At 37.7% G+C, this 19,540-nt stretch overlaps 2 protein-coding genes across 2 annotated transcripts in view; both read left to right on the forward strand.

The window, feature by feature from the left end:
• LOC107543989 (pregnancy zone protein-like) overlaps positions 1–2,591 on the forward strand; it is a 42,010-nt gene extending 39,419 nt beyond the window's left edge. Inside the window, exons 32-35 of the mRNA XM_087813791.1 lie at positions 479–569; positions 1,134–1,202; positions 1,561–1,663; positions 2,482–2,591. Coding sequence (XP_087669917.1) covers positions 479–569; positions 1,134–1,202; positions 1,561–1,663; positions 2,482–2,591 — 373 coding nt within the window. The remainder of the gene's footprint in view (positions 1–478; positions 570–1,133; positions 1,203–1,560; positions 1,664–2,481) is intronic.
• A 7,292-nt stretch (positions 2,592–9,883) lies between these two features.
• The window catches only part of LOC148093911 (pregnancy zone protein-like), a 45,334-nt gene continuing 35,677 nt past the window's right edge, over positions 9,884–19,540 (forward strand). The window contains exons 1-4 of the mRNA XM_087813792.1: positions 9,884–9,969; positions 17,244–17,427; positions 18,225–18,384; positions 18,555–18,607. Of these exons, the coding sequence (XP_087669918.1) occupies positions 9,884–9,969; positions 17,244–17,427; positions 18,225–18,384; positions 18,555–18,607 (483 nt within the window). The remainder of the gene's footprint in view (positions 9,970–17,243; positions 17,428–18,224; positions 18,385–18,554; positions 18,608–19,540) is intronic.

A 19,540-nucleotide genomic window follows, 5' to 3' on the forward strand; every position in this document is an offset into this window, starting at 1 on the left:
TAACACTGAGAATATAATGCCATACCCGCAGAGTGCAATTTCATAAAGATGGGTTTTCCAAACAACCATAGCAGAGACAGAGGAGATGGAGAAGCTGAGTGGTTGATAGAGATGGGCAACACTAGAGGTAAAGGAGAAGGGAAGATTTCTTTCTTTTGTTTTTTTAATCATCACCCAAGGATATGTTTCCATTGATTTTAGAAAGCGAGGGAGGGAGAGGGAGAGAGAAGGAGAGAGAAACATCAATGTGAGAGAGAAACATTTGTTTGCCGCCCGTATGCACCCCAACCAGGGATGGAACCGGAAGCCTAGGTATGTGCTCTGACCAAGAACTGAACCCACGAACTTTCAGTGTACAGGACGACACTCCAACCAACTGAGCCGCGCTGGATAGGGCAGGAGAAGGGAAGGTTTCTATCTTGAATGAATTCCAAAGAATTTTGTTTGAATGCCTTGTCCCTATGCCTTGACTTCACAGTTATACTGGGGAACGACCCAGCTCCAACATGGTCATTGTTGATGTAAAGATGGTATCCGGCTTCATACCTGTGAAACCATCGGTGAAAAAGGTAAGCCCTAAGTCCCTTACAGATAACAGAGTCATGATCAATGTTGCCACTTATGCTGGTCAGTTTGCTTTTATTGATTCCATTTTCAAGTGGTTTACTCCCTCTAACATGCTCCTTAGCGCGTTTCTCCATCATTTTAATAGTGGGTATCTTTGGTATAGGGTCCCAAGTATAAGGCATATTTCATAAATATGGTTCATAATGTTCCAGCTGGCCCTGAGACATCTAGGGGTATGTGAAGTGGTACTGAATTATCTTCCAACTACACATAAAAAGAAAAAGGGAGAATATATTATATATATATGTATATACATACAAGGTGGGGCAGAAGTAGGTTTATAGCTGTGAGTATCCAAAATAGAGTTTATTCTTGTATTATTATTATTATATTATTTTTCCATACGAACAACTGTGATATATGTGAAATGCTATGATATATTCTCAAGAAATCAAAATGGCAGTTTGGATGTTTCTGAGCAGCCATTGAGATTATAAATACCTAAAAAGTGTTCTCAGCCTGAAATTCCTTCATCTGTATCTCTGTCATGTCCTCCTGGTCAACAGCTCCAAGAAAGGTCTCAGATCCAGAGGACTGAAGTGAGCACCAACCATGTCCTGGTTTACTTTGAAAAGGTAAGATTCTCTGTGACTCTGCTAGATCTGGGAGAACTACTAGAGGTTCCCACAAACCAGGACAGATTTCAAATAGTGTTTTTCACATACACAGGTGAGGGAGAAGAAAATAATTATGTAGTGAAACGAAGCCAGGACTGGTCATCAAGTGTCAGTTTACTTCATTTGTCCATAGAATTGCCTCTTTCATCTGTCATTGAGTGTGTTATGCAAGTCCCAAAATGCCTCATTCCTTACATATGTTTTTGTTATAAATGGATAGCATAGCTACAGGGTTTGATAATATCTTCAGAAGAGGGGATGACAATTAGTAACTAAGTTAATCTTCCACTTTAATTTAGTTTTTCTGTCTCTCCAGCTAACCAAACAAGCCCGGAGTTTCTACTTCTCAGTGGAACAAGACATCCAAGTAGAGAATTTGAAACCAGCTACAGTGAAAGCCTATGATTATTATGAGACAGGTGAGTGGGATTCAGACAAGCTGAACTTTGGGGGGAGAGAAAAAAAGACTAACCTAGTAAAGGGTCACCTTAACAAAAACAAAACTCCACAATTTGTCACTGGAAGAAAGAGTGAGTTTATGGACACCAAATAATCATGTTCTTGTACCTCTCATGTGGCCCCTAAACAAGTCTTAGAACCATCCTTATAAATTGATCTTGAAACAATAAGAGGATGAGTTCTTTCTAAATTCCCCTACAAATTTGTTTGCCCTGGAATGAATTATTCCAGGAAAATAAGCAGAGTAACAATAAACAAAAAACTACATTTCAGTACTGATATGTGATATGAGACCTAAAATTTGGTCTGTTTTTTTGACTTCTACCTTGGATAGTCCCACAAAATTTGGTAAACTTTGAAACAATATTGGGAAATTCTTCCATTTACTCATAACTTTGAACTAGAAACTTACCATCATCATAGCATGCTAGTAGTGTTAAAACCATACTGCTTCTTAGATTAAGGGAAGGCTCAGAGAGGAAGGTACAACTCCAGTGAGAAAAACAGAGCTGTGAAAAAAGCCTTTCCAGTGTTCTGTAGATAGAGACAGTTCCATCTGTGAAACCTGCCCCTCCATTCTGTACCCAAGCCCAATCTTCTCTTCGTCACCCTCCACCCCAGTCCCAGATGGCTTAGTACAGAAGGAAGCCACTCTTATTAGCTCCATGACTGTTCTGATACTTTCTTTTGAGCTTACATGACACGGTGTATTTATAATTCACTGCCCATGGGCCTTTACTGAATGTCTTCATCTTTCTGTCTCATTTTTGTGTTTCAGAGGAATTCACCATTGAAGAGTACAATGCTCCTTGCAGTGCTGGTAAAGTAGAAACAGAAAAATCTAATGCCAACATAGAGAAAATGAATAAATATCTGTTGTCTGCATGAGGTTGCTTCTTCTTGAATATATCCTCAACATATTATAAACGCCCCCCTAGTGTATCATTTATGAATTAAACTATTTCAAATGTATTATAGAATTTATCAGTAGAAAAAAGTGCAAGTGAAGTATAATAACTGGTGTCTGCGATAACTTGTTTAAAGATTAATTCAGTAATCTGCCACATATAAAAACAAATCCTCTAATACTTAGTTTATATTCTGTACCTAGTGGTAATACATTTATCACCCATGACCTTTCTAGAATGTTTCTAAACTTATACCAGGAAACTTTTCACTGTAACTATCCATATAGCACAGCATGAGAGATGATCTACAAGACCTTCCTCTAGACTAGTTGACAGGCTTCGTCTTTGACAATAGAACACTTGTTGTGAGACCTTCAATCCTCTACTTTAAAATATATTTTAAAAACTGAGAACAGCTCTATCATTAAAAATAATTAAATTATATTAAGTTCAAATATTTATAATTAAAATATGAAAAATTATTCCTTTAGTAGGTGACAGAATTTCCCTAATATTTCTACCTTTCCTTTTAGAATCTGAACATGGAAATGCTTGAAAATGGAAACTTATGGGCCTCATCAAGTGGACTTCTCCAAAAATGAAGAACAAAGACTTATCAGGAGAGAAGATGGAGAAAGAAGGAACAGAAATTGGAAATGGATAAAATTTGTATGTTGAATAAATTTATGACATTTACAATTCTGTTTTTTCTTTTGTTCTTTATCAGTGTTATACTTCTTTTCTGAAATATGTATCTATTCCCCATAGTGTTTTTTAAAACACTATGATATTATACAAAGAGGTGGATTCAAAAACACTAGAGATAAAATGGAGTTGCAAAAAATGTTCAAGTAACCCACAGGCAGGTAGAAAACACACACAGTTTCTAAGTACTGAAAGAACTAAAATGCCGATCAATAGGTGAATGATTAAACTAACTGTGCTACATTCATACGACGAAATACTACTCAGCAATAAAAAGAAGCAAAGTACTGATATACACAAGTTAGATGAATCTCAAAAACGTTATGCTAAGTGAAATTAAAGCCAATTTCAAGAGGTTATACTGTATAATTCCTTTTATATAACATTCTTGAAATGACAATATTACAGAACTAAAGAAACAAATTAGTGATTCCCAAGGGTTATAAATGACAGAGTCAGGGGAAAGGGTGTGCCTATAAAGGGACAGCATTAGAGAAACCTTTGAGATGAAGAAATCCTGCACGTGTGAGAACAAAAGTCCTGGTTCAAGTTTTGACATTTAATTCCATCTCAAATTATTTTGTTGTCTGTTATGTGCTAAATGGACTTTTCAGGGACGGGGAGAATAGGGGACATCTATAATAATGTCAACAATAAAAAAATACTTAAAATTAAATAAATAAATAAATAAATAAATAAATAAATAAATAAATAAATAAATAAATAAATAAATAAATTTTCCTATCATGGAGCTTTCTGATAATCCCATTTTCATTTATTGACCAATTATATATTTCCCTGCTAATAAAAAGTGCCTCATTTATCACACATTAAATTACCATGCATTCTAAGGCTTGTTTCTGAGTGATTTATTCTATTCCATTGATTAGTCTATTTTTTCATAGACTCCTTGTTTCTCTGTTTTCATGTTTTCTTTGCACTACTAAGCTCATTATTTATTCCAGGTAAAACTTTGAAATCCATTTATCATGTTAATTACCCACATAGTCATATTGGGTATTGTTTAGTACAGCATTGAAAATGAATGCATTTATAATGATTATGAATGTCAACATTTTACAGTATTTAATCATTCTTGTTTAGGCATATTTTACCTTTATTCAGTTCACATGAAGTGAATTCTAATTCTGACTTAATTTCTGAATGTGCACTGAACTGCAAAGTTAAAATTAAAGATGAACTTTATGGACATACAAAGTAAGGTAAGTTGAAAGCATAAAATAATGTATACATGGAAAAAATTTAAAGAGATGAACAAAAATAAAATTACAACCTATAGGCTAAAACAATATTTCCTATTTGTTGATAGAAACCATTGAAAAAATTTTAGCAAGAGAGTATATCAAAGTTGCATTACGAGTTTATCTGCTAGGCAATGATGGGAAGAAAAAAGGAAGTTTCTGCTGATCTCCAGATGCACAGCCCATGTGTGCAGAACTGGGCTCCCCAGCCTACATCAAATGTTTTAGCACACACATCTCTCTCCCACACATACACAATCCCACACTTTTAAAAATTGCTTATTTCCCTCTAATTTATAGACTCAAATCTCTTTAACAGCCAAACCTGTATCTTAATTATGTCTATAGCCTGCTCACTCAACACAGTGCTGGGAATAGGGCAGGCACTCAAAGGAGTGATTAAATGGGTCAGTGCCTAAGTGAGCATATTCCCACAGGTAGACAGAGGAGAAACTGAGTCACACAAAGGTATTAGCATACACTCATACAGAAAATGAGCTGCTAGAAAGATCATTTTCACTGAAACCAGACTTATTGCTTAATGTTTTACAAATACTCTGTGGAAAAGATGTGCATACTTTTCCAAAGTCACATAAATGAGGGGAAAAGGAATTTTGGTTATTTATTAGGACTTTAAAAGTGCATTTTATGCATTCACTGAGCTCTACGAGGAAAATCATTGCCTCTAACTAGCTATCAGCCATCACCAAAAGGGTAAATACGGTGGGGGGGAGGTGCAGAGGGGAGGGGATCAATGGGGGAAAAGAGGGGACATCTGTAATACTTTCAACAGTAAAGAGAAATTTTTTAAAAGGGTAAATACAAATTATCTCTGTTGTGGGTTGAATGCTGTCCCTCTAAAAGATATGTTGAATTCCTAACCCTGGTACCCATGAGTGTAGCCTTATTTGGAAATAAGGTCTTTGCAGATGCAATTAAGACTAAGTTAAGCCCGGCTGGGCGTGGCTCAGTGGTTAAGCGTCGACCTGGGATCCAGGCAATCGGGGTTCGATTCCCCGTCAGGGCACATGCCCAGGTTGTGGGCTGCAGCCGATCAATGACTCTCTCATCATTGATGTTTCTATCTATCTCTCTGTCTCCCTCTCCTCTCCTCTCTCTGAAATCAATAAAGATATATTAAAAAAAGATGAGAAAACTGTTTAAAAAAAAAAAAAAAAGACTAAGTTAAGGTGAGGTCATATTGAAGTAGGATGGGTCCTTTTTCAATATTACTGTTGTCCTACAATAAGAGGAAAGAACACATGGAGACAGGCACATGCGGAAGAAAGACGGTGTCAGACACAGGGAGAATGTCATGTGATGACGGAGGCAGAGACAGGAACACCAAGGATTGCTGGTAACAAAAGAAGCCAAGAGAAAAGCATGGAACGGATTTCCCCTTAGAGTATGGCCCTGACAATGCCTTGATTTTTTTACTTCTAGCCTCCAGAACTAAGAAAAAATAAATTTCCCTTGTGTTAAGCCATGCAGTTTGTTATAGCATCTACTATAATATCTGATTAAAATAATGTTTTCATTCATTAGCCCAGTTTACTTAGTTCATTCTTCTTTGTCTTTTAAATCAGAACAAATAAGTGAGAAGGTCCCAAGTGATTGGGCAGAGGAAGGAGAAAGCAAGGAATTTTCATTTTGTTTCATGTATTTCCATACCATTTTATTCAATAATGAAAATGTCTTGTCCCATAACTAAAGACAAACAAACAAACAAATAAAATCTGAACTATGGGTTGGTTTTTCGCTTTTAGCCCTCTGCCATCCTTATAGCTTTCTCAGAAAGTGATGAAACTCTTCCTGTTGTTAAAGTTCTCCAGGGAGGGTTTTCTTGTTCATTTCTCCTGTAGTCATAAGAAAAATGGAATAATTTATAATAAAAATAAATAAATCCATGAGTCATTACTGTTGCTGGGCTTCAATGCATGTTTGGGTGAAAAGTTGATTTGTAGATTTTAATCTGTTCTGGTACATACCCTTAAGGAATGTTTGATAAGTATTTAATACAAAGTAGAAGTATTATTGAAGACCTTTCTTCTTAGTCATTTTAAAAATATAAGGAGTGTGAGAAATATTTTTATGCTTTTCATTTAATATTCTCAGGTGTTTTTCTTCTAGAATTTAAGAATCAGAATTAACAAGATGACATTAAAATTAAGACTCTTCAAGGCACCAAAGGCAAAAGTTCTGCAAGGATTCAAGTTATTGTTGAACGAAGTTTTGCCTGAGAAAATCTGTGCCAGTGTAAAGTGTACTTAATCTGATAAAAACGAAGCCTGTCATGTCCAGTAAATGACCTCTGATTACTCAAAGTCTGTTAATATACAAACCATGCAAACGACTTTCATCATCAATACTCTTGGATAACACTTGGATCCCAAATTCTCTCTTCACTGGCACTGAGCAGCTGAATATAAAAATAATTTCTTCTTGGTACCAGGCATGAAAAAAATTGAAAACAAAAGGGAATGTCTTTGTCAAATTTTTTAGAGTAAAAGATCACTTTTCTTTTTTTAATGGTTTTAGATAGATGATGATAGATAGGTGTTGATAGATAGATGGTAGATGATAGATAGATAGATGATAGATGATAGATAAGATAGATGATAGATTATAGATCAGATAGATGATAGATAGATGATTGATAGATAGATGATGATGATAGATAGATGATAGATAGGTAGATAGATAGATAGATGATAGATAGATGATAGATAGATAGATAGATAGATAGATAGATAGATAGATAGATAGATAATAGATAGATAGATGATAGATAGATAGATAGAGATAGAGAAAGAAACATCAATTTGTTGGTACACGTATTTATGCATTCATTAGTTGGTTCCTGTATGTGCCCTGACCAGAGATCGTGCCCACAACCTTGGCACATCAGGACAACACTCTAACCAACTGAGCTATCTGGCCAGGACTAAAGATTACTTTTTCTATAAAATATTGTATAATTCATAGTGGAACTCACAGGTGGATAGTATTAACTGTGCTAGGTTCATATATATATGAAAATTTATATTCCCTGGAAAATTTAAAATGAACAGATGTCAAAGATTTCTTTAGTGTAACCTATCAATTAATGAAGTAACAATTTCAAAGAGCATCTAGAAAAACTGTTAGGATAAGAGTGATGGGTTAGATATAAAATTAACGTAAAATATGCCATAAAATTTTTAGGGTTATCTGTTCCACTGGACAGAAATTAATTTTATTTGTATGTGTACCTGACAAAAATCAAAAGTAACTTCATTAAGTCTGGAAACTTTGACTTGTAATAAATAATTAAATGAACTACGTCTATTCTCTAGATAACCCTTAAGTGGCCCTTTCCCCAAAGTTATATTAAAAGAATGTGCTAGTCTTTATTTTGTTTTATTTCTGAGTTCCTGATAATTTTTCTGACAGTCTTCTCTCCAAAGGTTATTCTATATTTTTTTAAAAAGAAGGTAGTAGTCTAATTAGGTTTGGCCTAATTGTTTCCATAGGTACATAGGAGGGTTAATTAGCTATGTAGACTTCTTGAGTTTGAGCCTTCAGTATTGAGCAAACATTAAGACCACATAATTGACTTCTGTCCAGAAGCTTTTTTACAGAATATTGGTTTAGATTTTTAAAAACCTTCACGACTTCTTATTTCATCTTTCTTTCCAAAATGGACAAGCTCATTTTAAAATTCCTTTGGAGGTGCAAGGAACGCAGAATGGTTAAAACAATATTGGAAAAAAATGGACAAAGAAAGAGGATTCACCCTTCCTTACTTAAAACTTTCTACAAAACTACAGTAAGTAAGACAGTACAGTGCTGGAAAAAGGGTAAACCTATAGACCAATAGACTAAAACTGAAGGTCCAATAAGCTCCTAAAACTATGGTCAACATCACTAATGAAGGAAATGCAAAATCAAAACCACAGTGAGACACCCCTTCATACCTACTAGGATTAGTATAATAAAACAAACAAAATAACAGAGAATGGCAAGTGTTGGCAAAAATGTGGGGGAAAATAGAAGTCCCAAACATTTCAGGTGGCAATGTAAAAATCTGCAGCTGCTGTGGAAAACAGCTTAGCAGCTCCTCAAAAAAAAATTTTTTTTTTAAATATATCTTTATTGATTTCAGAGAGAGGAAAGAAGAGGGAGAGAGAGAGAGAGAGAGACAGAAACATCAATGATGAGAGAGTCATTGATCGGCTGCAGCCCGCAACCCAGGCATGTGCCCTGACCGGGAATCGAACCCTGATCGCCTGGATACTAGGTCGACGCTCAACTGTTGAGCCACGCCCGGCCGGGCAGTTCCTCAAAATTTTAAACAAGAGTTGCCACATGACCCAGCAATTTCCCTCCTAGTTATATACCCAAGAAAATTGAAAACATATTCACACAAAAAGTTTTACACAACAGTTCATTATATGAACTGAACTATTATATAGCTGAATTATTCATTATAGCCAAAAAGTGAAAACAATTATCAATTGATGAATAAACAAAATATGGTACATTTATACTATGAAATAATTGTCATCCATATAAAAAAAATACTGATACATGCAACAACATGGGTGAACCTTGAAAATATAAAGCTAAGTGAAAGAAACCAAACACAAAAGGCCACTTATGGTATTATTCCATTTATTTATATGAAATACCCAGATAGACAGATTCATAGAGACAGAAAATAGATTATTGGTTATCAGAGACTGAGGGAGGAAGGAATTGGGAACAGGTACAACATTTGTTCTGGGGGTAATGAAATGTTCAACAATTAGATAGTGATGATGGTTGTATAACACTGTGAAAATACTAAAAATAACCTAATTTTACACTTTAAAATGGTGACTTTTGTGTTATGTGAATTACATTTAAATAAAAAATTGCTAAAAATATGCCTGCTATAGAAAAAGTTGTATTGTGTTATTTGTTTTTCAGATTCAATGTCATAAATAAAGGAAAAAATTCACTTCCTGCAGACTTTACCACAATTCAGGTTTTTTCTTTCACTATTCTATTTTGCACGATGAAAAGAAAAAAAATAACCAGGCATTGTAAAACAAAACTACTCTCTTTTTTTCCCTTGGAAAACAAATACTCAGCCTTGATAGTAATGAGGCAATCACTGAGAGCAACCACCCTTTTAGGGAGTTCATGCCCAACTCAGATCTATTTGGAAGCCTTTCTTGGCAAAACACAGCCATATAAAGCCTGGTAAATTTGAGAGACCTCAGGGAGCAGGCTGAAGGCAGGAAGTTAAGCACAATACAGTCCCTGAGATTTGTCCCTCACCATGGGGAAAGACAGACTTCCTCAGTCAGGCCTCACGCTACTTATCCTTGTCCTGTTTTCTACCAATGCTTCAAGCTCTGCAGAACCGTAAGTCTCACTCAAAGTCCTTTCCTCAAGTCTGTTCTTTTAGTCTTTTAGTCTCTCCTTTATATCTTTGCTTTGTCTTTCCTATTAAATGCTGCCTTTCCATTCCTTAAGATGCCTCCTAGTCATAAGAGATTAATCATACATAGTTAATAGGTTTTTCTTTTTGTTTATTCTGTACTCTTAAAGTAATAGTTATCAACACAGTGTCATCACTAGGAAGCATGCTTTCAATACCAACTGAAACTCCACCTTCACAGACTCATTCTTTTGGATAGAAAGCATTAGCTATAAAAATATTTAAAGTGTACAGTGGGGTGCAATTTAACTCACATTATAGATCCCATGCATAGAGAAAATACAGCTCCTTTATTTTTCAATAACTTATTGAGTCTTCCGTGAATGGTCAATGCAGGGGAACAGTAATTTTAACTTTATTCAGTTATAAGTTGGTGAAATCCAAAAACTGTAGAACTTCTCTTCTACTTGTCCCCAGCTCCTCTCCAGGGAAGTGTCTATAAGAATGCGATCTCCATTGCTTACTTACTTACTGGTGGAGAAGGCTCAGGGTCCTTGGCCTCTGAGCTCTTCATCTTTCTTGGCCAATAGGGTTTCTCCTTACCTGCTAACATTTATCTTTTGAGCCTTTAGCCGTATAGTTTCTCTCGGTTTGGTCCCTTTACCAAGAAGTTCCAGAAGTTCTCTCTAGCTGACTCTGCCTCACTTCAGCTCTTTCTTAACACATGAAACTCTCAGCTTTCCACATCAATCTGCCTCCAATTCTATGGCTGTTGTTCCAAACACAGCCTCTCCTGCAGGATCACTTTTGCCAGTCCACCCATTTGAGGCCTCTGGCCTCAACTCAGCCGCTTTTACATTCCTTCTGAAAAACTGTTAAGTTCTTGAGTTCAATACCAACACATAGGCACTGAAGTTAAGCTACTAGTCCTCCCTTGCCTATCTGCACTGTTCTGCTAGATGACTCTGATGTAGCTATATCCCAGATTGTTACAGAGCAGCCTCCAAAGCACTAAATGGGGAGAAGGGTAAAGGGGCCTTCTGCCCTGTGTGTTACCTTTATCCACTTAACACAGTTGGTCCTTTCCTGGCCCAAGTACAGGAGGCAGAAATCAGAACTCTGAGCAACTCAAGTTCCTACCTTCTTCAGTTTCCCAGTAACCAGTAGAAGGGTGCATCTGTCTCTCATTCTTCTTCTACCTCATCTACAACCGTGGATGGTGCCATCTCCCGTTGCATTACTGCATCCCACTCACAGAGCCTTTGGGAATATGTGAGGGCCCTTCAGTCTTCTGAGTACAGGCTGACTAGGAGGAGCAAAGGGCATTTGTTGGGGCTGAAATGTTAAGCAGTCTGTATTTTCAGTCCAACACAACAGAGAACTATTCTGCCATTGAAAACCATTACTTTACACCTTTCCCACCATTTAACAAAGAACAACAAGCCTCACGGCCTAGCTGTCATAACAGAAGAAATATTTTCATCTCACTATGTAGAAAACTTCACCTTAACCTTGCAGCCTTAGCCCTAGATGTGATCAATGAGAGCTACAGCCTAGAGACCCAGTTCTCCCCTGCCTTGGGGCAGTAAGCTTCAGAGAAATGGATGTTACTGAGGAACATGCTGAAAACAGAAAATTAAAAGAACCAGAGGAGAAACAAGATGGCGGCTCCGGTAACAGCTGCACCCGCCGCCTCCCGCAACCACATCAACATTACAACTAAAATACAGAACCACCATCGCTCAGAGCCTCCTGAGATCTGGCTGCACAGAAGCCCCACAGCCAGGGAGCTGAAGGAGCATCGAGACCGGGAGGAGGGGCGGAGACTCGGGCGGATCGGGGCTGAATCCTGGAGACGCGGCTGCGGGCCCACACCCGGTGCCACGGGGTAAACCCAGGAGGGAATCTCGGTGGTAGAGGTTTCCCGGAGGAGGGAGGGGTCCCAGCCCCACAGCAGGCCCCCAGCCCAGGGCTCCAGGGCCGGGAAGAGACGTCCCCACAACTCCGGGCTGTGAACCCAGCGGGGACTGTCCCTGAGGGTCGCGGAGGCTGCGGGGGCCCCAGCAGCTCCTCTAAAGGGCCCGGCACGGACTCACTCGGACGCTCCCTCTGAGCCCAGCGCCGGGAGCGGCCTGAAAGGACCCGGGACACTCGGGGAGGAACTAACCTGCCTGAAATCCGGGCGAGAGGTGGAGGGGCGGCTTCCTCCCAGGCAGAGGCCATGGCTTCTTTGGTGAGTCCTCCCCACACACAGCCGGCAGGCAGGCGCCATATTTGAATCGCCAGCACCTGACTCACACCTTTGGCCCCGCCCCGTGATTCCCGGAGGCCCCGCCCCTCCCCACCTGCAGCTCATCCAGGCCATTTCCAGGGGCTTTTCTGTGCAAGTGGCCTCTCGAGCCTCATGCTTAGGAATTCCCTAAAATCTCTCAAACAAGAAGCAGCAGGCCCCATAGGGCTTGATAAGTGGCCCCAGGCCTGGCCCTAGAGGCAGCCTGTATTGGTGCATAGCTTGACCTCTCCTGGACACCTCCAAGCCCAGCACAAGTAGCAGCCAACTATGGTTTGCTGAGTAGCTCATGCTGGGTGGCCCTGGGCAAGGCACTGGCACAGGCTGACTTGGCACCTCCCTAGAGGCCCCAGAGACAGTGCACCAGGTGGTCAGACTCGACCACGCTGGATTATAACCCTACCACAGCCACGAGTGACACACTCAAGGGACACACTTGGTGAACACCAAAGCTCCACTGAAGTAAATCCTGCTCCATGGGGGTGTCTCCAGCACAGCAGCTCTTTGGCTATAGTTGTAGCTAGTCATCACAGCCATTTGGCCAGGGGTTCAATTCCTCCCAGTGAGGCCAACAGCAACCAAGGCTCAACTACAACAGAACAGTGCACACAGCCCACACAGGGGAGCACCTAGAAGGCCCAGCTCAGGTGACTGGGGAGGCTGAGCCACTGGGCCCTACAGGACACCTACTACACAAAGCCACTCTACAAATCCGAGGAGACATAGCGGCTCTACCTAATACATAGAAACAAACACGTGGAAGCAGCCAAAATGTGAAGGCAAAGAAACATGTCACAAAGGAAAGAACAGAAGAAATCTACCCAGAAAAGGAACTAAATGAAATAGATCCAAGCAAGCTAACAGATACAGAGTTCAGAATTATGGTTATAAGGATGCTCAAAGATATCAGTAAGACTATAAAGAAAACAAGTGAGACCATCGATGACCTAATAAAGTACCAATCAGAAATGAAGGCTACATGAACTGAAGTAAAGAATAATTTACAGGAAATCAACAGTAGAGGACACTGAGAATCAAATCAGCAATTTGGAACATGAAGAAACAAAAAACACCCAACCAGAAAAGAAAAAAGAAAAAAGAATCCAGAAATATGAGGATAGCATAAGGAGCCTCTGGGACAACTTCAAGAGGCCCAATATTCATATTATTGGGGTGCCAGAAGGAGAGTAAATAGAGCAAGAAATTGAAAATCTATTTGAAAAAATAATTATAGAAACCTTCCCCTACCTGGGGAAAGAAATAGACTTACAAGTCCAGGAAGCACAGAGGGTCCCAAACAAGAGGAATCCAAAGAGGCCCACAGCAAGACACATCATAATGAAAATGCCAAAGGTTAAAGACAAAGAGAGAATCTTAAAAGCAGCAAGAGAAAAGCAATTAGTTACCTACAAGGGAGCACCCATAGGACCATCAGCTGATTTCTCAACAGAAACTTTGCAAGCCAGAAGGGAGTGGCTAGAAATATTCAAAGTGATGAAAAACAAGAACCTACAACCAAGATTATTCCACCCAGCAAAGCTATCATTTAGAATTGAAGGTCAGATAAAGAGCTTCTCAGACAAGAAAAAGCTAAAGGAGTTCATCACCACCAGACCAGCACTACAGGAAATGTTGAAGGATCTTCTTTAAGAAGAAGCTAATGTACAAAAGAATCTGACAAACTAAATAGATCCAGAGACATTGACACATGCAACAGACAATCATATTTCAGACGGAAGAGGGAAGAGGAAGGGGGGTGGAGGATGGGAAGAGATTAACCAAGGAAGTTATATGCATATATGCAGAACCCATCGACACAGACAATAATGGGGTGAAGGCCTGGGGAGGGGGTGGGAGCGAGGTAGAGGGTGTCAATTGGGGGGAAAAATGGGACACCTGTAATACTTTCAACAATAAAGATCAATTAAAATAATAATAATAATACAAGAATAAACTGTGTTTTGTATACTCACAACTGTAAAAAATAAAGAAAACTAAAAGAACTCATGGGCATGGGTAACAATGTGGTGATGGTAGGGGCAGGGAGGTAGAGGTGTAAGAGGGCATAGAGGAGATAAATGGTGTTGGGGGAAAAGCTAAAAAAAAAAAAGCATCAGTTTAATATTTTCAAAATTTAACCACTCCTACAAAGGCAAACATTTAAAATGCAAACATTCATGATTAAGTAATACATTAAAACATTTTATTTGCTCAGTACAAGTGAAATATCGGGCAAATTACTCAACCTTGATGAGTCTCAATTCCAATATTTGTCAAATGAATATTAACTAAACCTTTGCAAAATAGTTTTTTGAAATATCAAATATATGTGGAATTAATTTTTTAATTGCGGTCTCAGGTTAATAATAACAACAAAAGTAGTATATGGAATAAAATTATAATATACTGATTATTTCTTTCCTATTAATATAAAAAAACTAGGGGTGAAAGTGGATGGGGAGATAAAAAAATGATAATTTTTTTATAGAGCCTACAGTTAATACTGTACTGCATACTTAAAAATTGCTAAAAGGGTAGATCTTATGTTGTGTTCCCATTACAATAATAATAGCAATAATAACAATAGTAATAGGTGAAGGGGGGGAACTTTTGGAAATGATGGATGTTTATAGCAAAGATTGTGCTGATGATTTCACAGGTAGGTACTAACTACATACTAATCAAGTAGTATATACTAAATATGTTCAGCTTTTTGTGTGTCAATCATATCTCAATAAAGTGCTTTTAAAATATATAAAGCCTTTGGAAATGAAGGGTTAAAGTAGTCTTTAAGTCTCATATGTAAGCAGAGTCCAGAGAATAATATTACACATCAACTTGGGGAGGGGGAGGAGATAAGGCAATAGACCAATGAATGGGTCACTCAGATAAAATTCGTTATCCTCTACTTCCTAACCATAATCTGGAGCTACTAACAAATGATGAGTTTAACGAGGAGTTTGGGGGGAAAATAATTTTCAGAGAAAATTTGATCATCCTAGAAGTTTGACCCTAGTTTGTTCTTCCTGAGTTGGATAGAAAGGGCTCAGGACACAATTCAGAATAGGAGAAAGGTGTATAGAAATGGGCACTGGAACTGCCCGCTCCCACATGGTTGTTTTTACTCCTATAAATGCAGCAAGCTTGTAGAAGGCTGTTGGTGTTGGGAAAATTAAATTTTTATTATTTGTTACGTATTTGAAAGAGCAAATGTTCAGTAGACCAGAGATACCCAAATGCAAGAAAGGAATTCGATGAGAGGTACCATCTGAATGACCACAGGTAGTTTAACTTCTCTGAGCCTCTCTGCTTTAGAACAAAGTATTGGCATTTATGCAATAAACCAATCTGAGGTTTTAATGGTTTAAGAGTGGCTCTAAAGACTCATGGCATATAAATTTGCCAAGAAAGAATCTAAACATATACAGAAAGACTACTGGGCCAGAGCAGACCACGCAGAGACTGAAAGCTTGACTTCCAGATTCAACAACTAATTTGTCTTTATTACTCTCTACTCCTAGTTTCACACCTACTGACATTGTAAAGTAATAAAATTGCGTTTCATATGTCAAATCCCCCTGGTGTTTTTTTTTAAGGATAAGTGTTCTTGTTGGTGGTAGAAGGGAAAGGGTAACAAAACAATATAAAAATAGTTCTTTTTTCTTAATTGCAAAGATACTCTATAAATAAATGACTTAAACCTACGGCATGAGATCATTAAAATTTTGAGGATTTTCATTTTATTTAAATATATTGATTTAGTGAGGGGGCAGAGATCTTATCTCACTGTTCTATATATTCAAATGTAGGAATTAGTGAGGATCTCATGTTTTAGCTCTCATGAACATGAAAGATATACTGTATGTGTACCTTATAGGCTCATTGAGAGAACTAAATGGCTTAATACAGAGACTGCTTAACACAATTCTTGGCAAGTAGCAGATACTCAGGGAACACACATTCTCTTTCAGCTCGTAGAGGTTCAGAATGTGGACAGATTATATTGAGCTGAATGTTACAGGAAAGGTGTTACTTGAAAAGTTTCCTGAAGAACACATTGAACTGTGACAGGAAAATATGGGCATATTATAGAAAAAAGAAAACTCATCAGTGACGTCAAGATGAGAAAGTGAAGCTCACACAAAAAATGTCTCATGTCTCTGAATAATTAGAGAAATTCAAAATTTTCAGTTAAAAAAACACTGCAAAATAATATGTATTATATAAACTTGGTTTTTAATTAAAAAGATAATTTATCCACTGATAGAGTCTTGACACAAGCACATATTTATAATGGTAGAAATATTACAACTAAGATATTAAGACTGATTACCTCAAGAGTGAGAATGAAGGACAATGGGGATCAAGTGCTGAGTGTCCTTGCGTGCTGTGTGGGTGCATGCAAATTACTGATAAAAATTAAAGCTTGTTGATAAAAAAAAATTTGAGTTTTGGCTAGGCTATATCTGAGGAACTTAATAAACTCAACATAAATGTTCTTTTCTCAGCATTGTTAAGAAAATTAATTTGCAATATACGTATGTATTATTTTACATAAAAGATGCATGTTCACTAAGTTCTTTCAGTTGAATTTGTATAAATCCAGTCATGGTGTTCATGTACAAGTGATGTTTACTTAGACGGATTTTAATGTCAATTGTTTTATAAAGTGAGTAATCACCAATGGTTTATCATATGTGTATTTTTATGAGTATATGTACAAGAATTTAGATATTAAGGCTCTTTAAAACAGACTGCCTATAAAATTGAAACTTCTTTGAAGTCCACTTCCAATAGACTGTGTGCCTTTTACAGATGAGTAAAATGTATCATCATTCTTATGCCAATAGGGTGGAGGAGATTTATTGATTCTAGCAATAAATACATATTGTTATGGAAAACACAACTATGGTTGAAAATGCTCGCTATCCTCTGTTTTTCTCTGATTTAGCCTTCTTCCCTTACCAGGCAGTATATGGTGTTGGTCTCCTCCCTGATCCACACTGAGACCCCTGAGAAGGCCTGTCTCCTTCTGAGCCACCTAAATGAGACAGTGACTGTAAGTGCTTCCTTGGAGTTGCTCAGGGAAAACAGGAGACTCATCACTGGCATGGTGGCCAAGAAGGACTTATTCCACTGTTTCTCCTTCACTGTGAGTACTAGCTGCCTGTCCCTGTTTGATACATTATATTGAGTCATGGTAATGGAGAGCTAGTGTTCAGTCCCAAAGAATGACTTTACAATGTTAGCGAGGACTTCAGAAAGAACCAAGGTGATGAGTTTTTAGCTATTGAGGAACAAAACATGGATTTTTCCACCAGAGTAAAGGAGAAATATTTTTCTAGTTGCCAAAGTTCAATGTAATTCCTAAAAAATAAAATGTATTAGCCCCAGACATTGTATGATTTAGAGGGGTTTTTCTAGCTTTGTTATATAACCATCTCCTTCAGGCCAGAGTTGGGCAATGCCTAGAAACAGATTATACAAATACCTCATGACAGGACAGCGGTAGCAGAAATTTTCTTCTTGTGGTGGGATGTTTCATGTCTTTGTCCTAAGAGTGTGTAAATGTTTCAAGGTACTCCAAGCAAATATCCAGTACCTCTGTGAGGATGCCCAACTTGGGATACTCAGCTCCTATAGTCTCCCATACTTTTTCAGAGATGCTTCTCTCCATCCCTTCAGAAAACATATATTCAGTTAAAAGGAGTAGAATTTAATAAATAGAGTTCCAGATGAGCTACATGGGCATTTGGGTTCCACTGATGGCTGATCCTACTGATAGAGTTCCCCTATATCTTATATTAATATCTTCACTCTTATACCTGGAGAAATACTCATACTTACCTAGCCCTTGGTGAAGGTGAAGGAGAGGCATGACATAGTAATGGTTGAAGGGGTCTAGGGAGGAGACTGTGCTGTTCCTCAGGGGCACCCTATGTTCTTCAGCTCCCAAGGATCTCATCATCTTCAGAGGTGGCTTCCTTCACTGTCCAGATAGAGGGAGCAACACACAACTTCAGGAAGAGAAACAAAGTGCTGGTAAAGAATGCTCAAAGTCTGGTCTTTGTCCAGACAGACAAACCCATCTATAAACCAGGACAGACAGGTATGTAGGGAAATTCCATTGTTTGGGGCAACACTAAGAAGGAGAGCCACCTCCTCAGCAGGTTTCCAGCCAAAGTCACCATTATCCTGATCTCTTAGCCTCCTGTGTTATTATTACCCAAATTACCTGATTTATCATGTCTGAGGCTTATCAGAGAATTTCTTTTTCAGTAAAATTCCGCATTGTCTCTGTGGATGAAAATTTCCACCCCGTAAATGAACTGGTAAGTATCTCAATATCTCTAGTTTGGGTGGGTGGTGGGTGGTGGGATGAGAGCATTCACCCAAGGTGGGGTGGGAAAGTCCAGGAAAAGTGAGATGAAAGACATTCCTTTTGGAATCTAGATTCCAGCTTCACTACAAATCTAGAGTCTCATACAAGGCATAATTGAGGGATAAGAGGTGAGGAAGCTCTTTCTCTTATAACAGTAATTAATCAGCCTGGAAATAGCTACATTTATTGCTCTCAAAACACTACATTAAGCATAATAAGGAGGCAGAATAAAAAGTTATGTGCTACCTATATCCACACTCTGAAGGAGTTTATGATGAATTAAAGCACCAAAGAGTTTCACTTCTTCTGAATATATGTATATATTATAAAATATATAATTTTATTATATATGATAACATATATTTATACATATATCATATAGTATCCATTATATATGAAGTCTTCATTTATGTTAATTGTATATCCCTTCCTTCAACTAGCTTTCAATATGAGGGCAAAGAAACAAGGCTACTTTTAAAAGGTAGACATTAGACAATTTTGGAACTAGAAGAAATATTTTTGGTTTACTTTTAACCGAGTAATTCTGGGAATTTTCTCCCTGTTGAATATAAATCATAATGTCATGTAACTCTATTACTATCCATTTTTAATTTATGTAAGTAAACAGTATTCTTCACTAAGAGGATTTTCATACCTAAATAATAATGTTGTGAATAATATTAATAAATTAATAAATATTAACAAGTATTATTCAACAATATTTTTCAAGGAAATGACAACACAATGATTTTTGTAGAAATATATTATTATGCTCTTCTTAGAACCATTTACTGATTTCCCTGAGCAATTCCACTTCTTTTATGTTTCTGGTTAAATTTTGATATATCTTACTACAAATATTATTTTTCCTTAGTAAGCTGTT

The sequence above is a fragment of the Miniopterus natalensis genome, chromosome 2 (genome assembly GCF_054644295.1).
Source record: "Miniopterus natalensis isolate mMinNat1 chromosome 2, mMinNat1.hap1, whole genome shotgun sequence".
Taxonomy (NCBI): Eukaryota; Metazoa; Chordata; class Mammalia; order Chiroptera; family Miniopteridae; genus Miniopterus; species Miniopterus natalensis.